The sequence below is a fragment of the Lucilia cuprina genome, chromosome 2 (genome assembly GCF_022045245.1).
Source record: "Lucilia cuprina isolate Lc7/37 chromosome 2, ASM2204524v1, whole genome shotgun sequence".
Taxonomy (NCBI): Eukaryota; Metazoa; Arthropoda; class Insecta; order Diptera; family Calliphoridae; genus Lucilia; species Lucilia cuprina.
Genome location: NC_060950.1, coordinates 45,911,160 through 45,920,227, shown reverse-complemented (window position 1 = coordinate 45,920,227; position 9,068 = coordinate 45,911,160). Strand labels below are relative to the sequence as shown.

The 9,068-nt window shown below is 29.9% G+C and overlaps 1 protein-coding gene across 6 annotated transcripts in view; it reads right to left on the bottom strand.

Moving 5' to 3' along the window:
* The window catches only part of LOC111689142 (protein trunk), a 103,074-nt gene extending 96,218 nt beyond the window's left edge, over positions 1-6,856 (bottom strand). For 4 of the 6 annotated variants that reach the window (XR_006941679.1, XR_006941680.1, XM_046956752.1 and 1 more), the window contains exon 1: positions 5,833-6,856. Coding sequence is in view for 4 of the 6 variants with exons in the window: in XM_046956752.1 (XP_046812708.1) it covers positions 5,845-6,501 (657 nt within the window). In the remaining 2 variants the exon portion in view is untranslated. Of the gene's footprint in view, positions 1-5,727; positions 5,738-5,832 lie in introns of those variants that run through there. The other 2 variants (XM_046956753.1, XM_046956754.1) reach the window with 2 other exon arrangements.
* Positions 6,857-9,068: the final 2,212 nt, after the last annotated feature.

Sequence of the window (9,068 nt, the reverse complement as noted above, 5' to 3'; positions counted from 1 at the left end):
TACAAGGTCCCCTCCCGAAAATCATTTAAACGCTCAAAACTCATTACCTAATTCAGATATTTATACAAAATTTGCTACAAGTATTACTTTTATATACATAAATGTTACTTTAAAATTTTCTTCTGATCGGTCCTCAATTGGTCATAGCTCCCATACAAGGTCCCCTCCCGAAAATCACTTAAACGCTCAAAACTTATTACCTAATTCAGATATTTATACAAAATTTGCTGCAAGTATTACTTTTATATACATAAATGTTACTGTAAAATTTTCTTCTGATCGGTCCACAATTGGTCATAGCTCCCATACAAGGTCCCCTCCCGAAAATCACTTAAACGCTCAAAACTCATTACCTAATTAAGATATTTATAGAAAATTTGCTACAAATATTACTTTTATATACATAAATGTTACCTTAAAATTTTCTTCCGATCGGTCCACAATTGGTCATAGCTCCCATACAAGGTACCCTCCCGAAAATTACATTAACGCTCATAACTCGCTACCTAATTAAGATATTTATAGAAAATTTTGCACAAATATAATTTTTATCTACATAAATGTTACCGTAAAATTTTCTTCCTATCGGTCCACAATTGGTCATAGCTCCCATACAAGGTCCCCTCTCGAAAATCACTTAAACGCTCATAACTCGCTACCTAATTAAGATATTTATACAAAATTTGCTACTAATATTACTTTTATATACATAAATGTTACTGTAAAATTTTCTTCCGATCGGTCCACAATTGGTCATAGCTTCCAATTAAGAAAATTATTTTATTTTAACAAAATAATTTAAATCATAATCTTGAAGTATTAATAAAGTAGCCTTTATACACTCGTTGGTCATATTGAAAAATCCATGGGGTAAGGAAATTACACATTGTTTGCCTTTCTTAATATAAAAGGAGCTTTTAATAACGTCAAACCTGCTTCTATCTGCCAATCTCTGTCGTTTGCTTTATCGAGAATCTTCTCTCAAAGAGGATCATTGTATCCGCCCTATAATGTAATCTCTAAAAAAGCTTTAAGAAAACAACTCCCTCAAAGTCGTTTTTTACTATGCCCAACTGGCTCTGCGGCCAGATTGAGTATAACTGGCAAGTGGAAACAATGCTCCATAGGCCATGCTAGGATCATAGATCTTTTACCGAATAATCAGTTCAATGTTGATTATTGCATTCCGGTACCGTATCCAGTGCGAAAGTTCCGATACTATGTCTCTTCGGAGTTTCAAGAATATTACTTTCCGCCAATTAATTATCCCCGAGTGTAAACAGACGGATCCAAAACGACGAAAGGAGTTGGTGGTGGCATTTTCATTGAGGAATTTGGAACTAAATTCTCCTTCCGACTTAATGATGAATGTAATATCCTTCAGGCTGAAATATCAGCGATAATGAGGGCGTTAAATTGGTTAAGGTACTATCGGATATCTAACAGGGAAAATTTATACCATTAAATCCCTAACTAGTGTGTTTTCCTAATCTGTGTTAAGGGACATGGGTTTTCGAATGGCAATAGTATTGCTGACACCTTGGAAAGAGCTGGTACCATACTTAGCAGACTTGATATAGATCAGTTTTGCTGTATACCATACTTGCAATAAAGAAATAGATCAATAAAATCTGCCTCTGCACTGCTCGTGAAAAATTATCGCATGAACACACGTGCTCAATATTCAGAGCGCTGTGGCCACAAATGGATCCAAATAGGTCTAAATATCTTCTTGACCTCCAAAGACCGCAGCTAAATAGGCTGATATCGGTTATCACTGGCCATTGTAAATTTGGTAACCATGCTAGACGCATTTGTCTCCCATTCAACGATTAATGTAGGAGTTGTCAAAACGAGGATGAAGAAGTGACTATTACTCATCTTATCTGCAATTGTCCTGCTTTGGCGCAGACCCGTTCTCGGACAAACTTACTCCCATCCTCTCTTTCTCTTGCTACTATCTCTGTTCTACACTCTTTCCCTATCTCTCTTTTTCTTTTCTTACAGGTACTTTTACAAAGGGATTAACATGGACCCAAGTAAAGCCGAAATAGAAAACCTGTAATAACCTAACCTAAATAGAGGTTCAAAACATTTGTAGTTGCAAATAGACAAGATGTACTAGACCTAATACTTGTCCACATTATGAAAGACTGAAGACAAGAAATAAAAACTCCCTTTCTAAACAGAAGATAAGAAAGGAAAAACAAAGTCAAATCCTAGCATGTTGCATTTTCTGAGATATGCGAGTTTTAATATTGATTTTGTATGTGGGCGTGGCACCTCGCCCACTTTACATTTTGAAATAATGACATACACTGAGAAAATTTCAAGTCCTACCGTTTTGCAGTCTATAGACTTCAAACAAACATACAAACAATTAATTACACATTATTATACCCTTCACCTTCGTGAGAAGGGTATATATAAGTTTGTCATTCCGTTTGTAATTTCTATAATATAATTTTCCGACCCTATAAAGTATATATATTCTGGATCCTTATAAATAGCGGAGTCGATTAAGCCATGTCCGTCTGTCCGTCTGTCTGTCCGTCTGTTGAAATCAGTTTTTAGAGGACCCCAGATATCGGCGAGATCCGAATCTTCAATAATTCTATTAGACATGCTTTCGAGAAGATCGCTATTTAAAATCAACAAAATCGGTCGGTAAATAACGGAGATATGAGCAAAAATCCGAGACAACCTCTGAAAATTTCATCAAAAAATGTCATATTTTTTTCATGCTTTGTTAAAAAAGCAACAACAACACTGTATATTAGAAAAAGATGTACACGTGTGTGTGTGTAGAAGTATTTGGTTTTATTCAGCTGTGTATTTTTGTGTATGTTTGGATGCTGTTGGCGTCTTTGCTTTGTTATTTTTGTTTTTCTGTGTATTTCGTTATGTATATTTAGATCAAAGCTTGGAAAGAATGAATTCTATTTGGAATTAATTCTCTTATATTTTTAATTCGGCTTTAAATTTTTGAATGTATCATTCTTTAATATCATTCTTTGAATTTTAAATTCTAAAGATGAATTCCTAGGCTTTATATTCTATTGAATTAATTCCTAAGAGAATTCATTCTTTATAGAAATGAATTCAATGGAATGATCATTCATATTTGTTTAATTCCTTCTATTACAAATTGAATGAAAGAAAAAAATTTAATTCAATTTTTAATATACAGAATGCTTTTGAATTATAAAACAAAACTTTCATTCAATCTATTTCAAATTGAATGGTTGAAAAATTTTTAAATTCAATTTGTAACAGATTGAATTCAAACAAAATTTATATCATTCAGAGGGAATTTAAAAATCAATAGGAATTGTTGAAATTAATTCTAATTCAATTTGTAACAGATTGAATAAAAACAAAATTAAAATTTAAAAAATTTAAAATTTATAAAAGATGAGTAAAATACACTATGGTGAAGGGTATATAAGATTCGGCACAGCCGAATATAGCACTCTTACTTGTTTTTTATATATATTTTAAATAATACGGGATCTGCCAAGTCCCCCATTGAAAGTCGGCCCGTTATACTCTAAACGTTCAAATGAATGCAAGTTTTTTCAAATATAATTTGAAGATTCTGTCTTCAATAGTTTCTAAAATATGCGAATTTTTCTAATATATTTATATGATGTCTGCATGTTTTTCTGCAAAATGTTCAGATGAATATTAAAGTAATATAAGTTTCCCAGATAAATAAAATTTTGTATTTAATTCATATGGGAGGTGCCAAGCCCCATTGAAAGTCCTCCCGTTGTAATGTAAATGTTCAAATGAGTGTCAAAGTTCTACAAGTAAAGGGGGTTTTACATTACAATACTTTGAATTAATTCAGAGTTTCATTGTCTTTAATATATAATAAAATTTGTTGTCAAAATGTATTGAAGAATTTTCATTCGTGTATTATGAAACCTATTTTTTGGGTCTATTTTCAATTTCAAATTGATTATGAAGAGAATTATGGTGAAAAATAAAAGAAACTCAATTTACAAATTAAAATCCAAAAGAAAACTACAAATAAATTGTGTTTTTTGTAAAGAAATAGATTTTAAAAATTTTCTTAAAGCTTAACACATTTTAAACTACAAAATGTTTAATTTCCTTTATTCGTTGTAAATATTTAAATGATAAAATCTATTTAATCTATCTGACTTCCTAGAGTATTAAAAAAGCTTACCATGAGAATTTTCATGTTTTGTTCGCGATATTTTTATAATTTTCAAGATTCTTGAACAGATTTCATTTTCGTCAATTCTGACATTTTCTTTCAGGATTTTAAAGGAAATAATTGTAAACTGACCTCAAAATCATCTAAATATAACAGTTTTATATCATTTTTAAAATATTTACTACGAATAAAGGAAATTAATCTAATTTAGGTAAAATAATATACGGTACTCCTATTTTTTGAACAATCGTAATCGGATATGGATTTCGAAAAAAGTTAATACCAAAAAAACTAATGAACCTATTTACCAAATGACATTTGTATCTTAAACACTTATCAAATAAATATCGTGAAAAAATATTTGATTTCTTTAAATCTTTCCTTTTTAAATTAAGCTGCACAATTATTTTTCTGTCTCACTCCTATTTTTTTTTTTGAACACAGCTGTATGTGTATATGTGTATACATATTTTTTGCAATTGAAAATGCGGGTTCTTTCTTGTATAAATATTAATTAGTAAAACGAGAATATATAAATATCTAAAAATTATTTAATTTTTATACAAAGTAAAATTATAAGGCCTGTCAGAGAATTTCATTCCGATCGAATGTGAATTTCAGTATTTTTCTTCTTAAAATTTTTGAAGTGAAACCTAAGTACATTTATATAAGTTTAATTTGATATAGGTATTTACCAAAGTATAACAAGTAGTCCGACTCTCATATACAGGAAATTACTCTCTCACATCTACGAGTGTCGTGTGAATTCGACTCTCTTTTGAGAAATTTAAACTTGTCAAAACCCTCAAATGTTTAACTTACTTTTTTGGTCACTTTTAAGGATTGTACGCGAAATTACGGTTGTGCACAAAAAATCTGTAATTTTTAAAAATAATTTTATCTCACTTTTCTTACAAATTTTTGTTTAATTTTCCTAAACTGGAAATAATTATTTTTTTCTAATTATTGACATTTCATTTTTGTTGTTGAATTTTAATTTTCAAACAGAGGTTCAATTTTTAGTATTGAAAATTCGAACAAATTTAAAATTGTAACTTTTTTATAAAACTCTGTGTGTTTGGAATGCACCAATACATATACATTTTTGTTACTAACACATATTTAGAGTTAGGTACTTTTTCATTAACACATACTTAGAGTTAGGTACTGCTGTCAAACAGTCGGACTACTTTTGGTATTTACTAAAAATAAATTTATATTCGATAGCAATGTAATTCTGTGACTGCATAATTTTTAAAATAAATTACTTATGTAATATAAAACAGTAACATTCGAAAATTTGTCAAAATTATAAAAAGAATTATAGTAAAAAATAAAATAAATTTCAAATTAAATTCAAAGGGAAGCTTAAAAAAATTTTGTATTTAAAAAAAGTTTAAAGTTCAATTCATTTCATTACATTGCTAGCAACCAATTCTTTTTTAAACTTGCGTTTACTTCATTATTTTCTAATAGTTTTTTATATAATATGAATAAATTTTCATTAACAATTTTTGTTTTTAAAATTACTGTTGTTAATATATTATTGTACTAAAAATGAAAGAAAAAAAATTAAAAATTATGAAAAAGAACGGGATGGAAAAAACTAAATTGTTGATAGCAATGTGTTGCTGAATACAAAGTACCTTTATATGGCATCAACGTAGCATTACACAATCACAACAAAAATTTATTGAAATTTCTTCCCATACCCATAATTCAGTATAATCGGAATCAAATTCTTCTAATACAACCATAAGCAATTTTTCACTTATTCGAATACATGATCCATTTTTTCTTTTCAATATTTTTATAGTAAACGATTTAGCTTTGCAGTTAAAATTACCATACCAACATTTTTTGGAAATGCACTCAACAGAACGTATATATCTAGGAAAATAGTGTAGACCAAGGTCTATCCATGCAAGCTTAGAGGAGCATTCCCACGGTCGAGTTTTAAATACATCAGACTTTGCAATGGTGCGATCATTAAAAATATTTGTAATACGTATGCTTCTCTGTTTTAAAGTTGACTCTTTTTTTTTTTCGTAAAAGTTCACATGTTCCGTTTCCCATGCTGGAAAATCTCCTACAGATACAACATCATCATCAGCATAAAATGGTAATTCGTAAGAAGAGCGTTTGCTACTAGCATCATGATTAGATGTTGGTGGTTCAATGCTCATATAACGAGGATTAAATGCCTGTCCATGAATTTTGGTAAGTGATTTTGTAGATAATTGTTTGCAATAATTTGTAGATATTATTTTAAACGTAAATCCCATAACCAGGTACAATTGCAAAATATATTTCATTTGTTCTACTAAAACAGAACTTTTGAAAACACAATATTCCCAATTACTTCGTATTTCAATTACAGAGTGGCCTACATATCTGTATTTAAAGTGTATTTATTAATAAAGTGGCAACAATAATTGCAACAGCCACAAGCAATTGTTTCTATATTCAGCAACCGGTATGATAACAATTGTCTGTTGTTTTTGTTAAAGGGTTGTCAAAATTTTTCTGTGGTTTTTGTTACTTTTATTTAAAAAACCCAGCTGTGCTATATCGTTACCAGGGATGGAAAAGGGGACTTTGTTTAAGTATCAAAAAATATTTCAGAGGGTACTCTTTTGGATCTCAGTACTAAAATGTTTTTTGCTAAAAGTTTGTAATTTCTGAAACACATTTATAATTAACATTTTTAAACAGAAGTCGAATGGGCATTTTATGTTGATATGGTGAAACTTTGTCCGTCCCTCAATGTTAAAAAACACAATTTCTTGCTCAGAAAATGAATGCATGGTACTTCTACGCTACCATACAAATATTACCACGACATTGTACTTTATAAAAATATTATATTTAAACAGTCATGATACAATTTTTTTATATTTTAATAAATCTGGTATTAATGAAAATCATTTGGCCTTATACAAGGATGAATTTAGAAATTCAACTTAACGGTAATAACACAGGACGAAATTTTCAACCTAGTAATAAAAGTATACTTTTCTAAAGCCTTTATTTTATAAAGCTAAAAAAATATACTTTCAGATGGCATACAACATTTTACATATAAAGTTTTTTGGCGCTGCTATATAAATTAATATAGTAGCGATATCTCTTGTTGTACAATAGTTAGTTAGTTAATTTGAAAGGAAGATGTATACACATCAAATCCGAAGAAATACACCTAGGCCTCTATCGGGCCTGTTGTGCGCTCCAGTGCCACGGGTGGGAATCGAACCCACCACCTTCGGTCTACCAGACTAGAACACTAACCACTAACCTACCGGAGGCCACTTGTTGTACAATAACATCCACAACAAACACATGTATTTTGTTTTTGGAATAATTCAAGATTGTGTCAAAATAAAATTTAACAAAAATTTCCTTTAACAACAATGTGAACAAAACATAAATCTTACTTTTAAGTTGAAAATAAAGATTTAATTATATAATCATATATTATACAATTTATAACACTTTTAAGGCACTTTAATTGCACCTTTTCAACATTTCGCAAATTGTTGACAAATAGCAAAACACAATTAAACAAGTAAGAGTGCTATATTCGGCTGTGCCGAATCTTATATACCCTTCACCATAGTGTATTTTAAACATAATTGATCTTACAGTCTTGTTAATAAAAACATTAAAAAAATTTGAGTCGATTTAAGCCGAATGTTTCGGCGGCGGCTCAAGCAACTAAATATAGTTTAGCGGCGGCTAAGCTCCGACTAGAAGCCGGTCGACTTCGACCTCTGATTCATTGCTGGTAAACATTGACGAGACGTAGATTTTGTTTTTGTTTAGCGTAAAAAAAATTGTTTTCAAAAGCACTTGGGAAAAATTTGTGTTAGTTTTAAATTTCAAACTTAAATTATTCGCATAAAAATTATTGTACAATAACTCACAATTTACTCTCATATAATTGAAAACGTTTTAAATACTTTTTTCTATTCATTAAAAAATATATTTGCAATACAAAAGGGAATATTATTTTATTTTAACAAAAAATGCAAATCATATTTTTTTGCTGTGTATTTTTTGTATGTTTGGATTCCAAACAAAACAAAAAAATACACAGCTGAATAAAACCAAATACATCTACACACACACGTGTACATCTTTTTCTATATTCAGTGTTGTTGTTGCTTTTATAACAATTTTTTGATGAAATTTTCAGAGGTTGTCTCGGATTTTTGTTCATATCTCCGTTATTTACCGACCGATTTTGCTGATTTTAAATAGCGATCTTCTCGAAAGCATGTCTAATAGAATTATTGAAGATTCGGATTTCGCCGATATCTGGAGTCCTCTAAAAACTGATTTCAACAGACAGACAGACGGACAGACAGACAGACAGACAGACAGACGGACATGGCTTAATCGACTCCGCTATCTATAAGGATCCAGAATATATATACTTTATAGGTTCGGAAAATTATATTATAGAAATTACAAACGGAATGACAAACTTATATATACCCTTCTCACGAAGGTGAAGGGTATAAAAATGGCGACATAAACAATGTTAACAATTTTCAAAACCAACTTTGACAACTGATTTCATTTATCTAGTTAAAAAATATAGTCAGCTGTTTAAGTGATGCTACTTTATTAATTTACTTTGGTATCAAATAAAACTCGGGTATCATGGTACTTTTGAACATTAACTAGTATCCAAAAAGTAACATTGTACAAAATTTGCCATCCCTGATTGACACTGTATTAAAACATTACTCCTATGTTTACACGTGCAAATAATTTTGTGAAAAACCATGTACATTAGTGAGGCCCAATATGTATGTGATACACTTTTATTGATATTCACATTTGATTTCGACACATATTTTGAACAAAATTATAGATT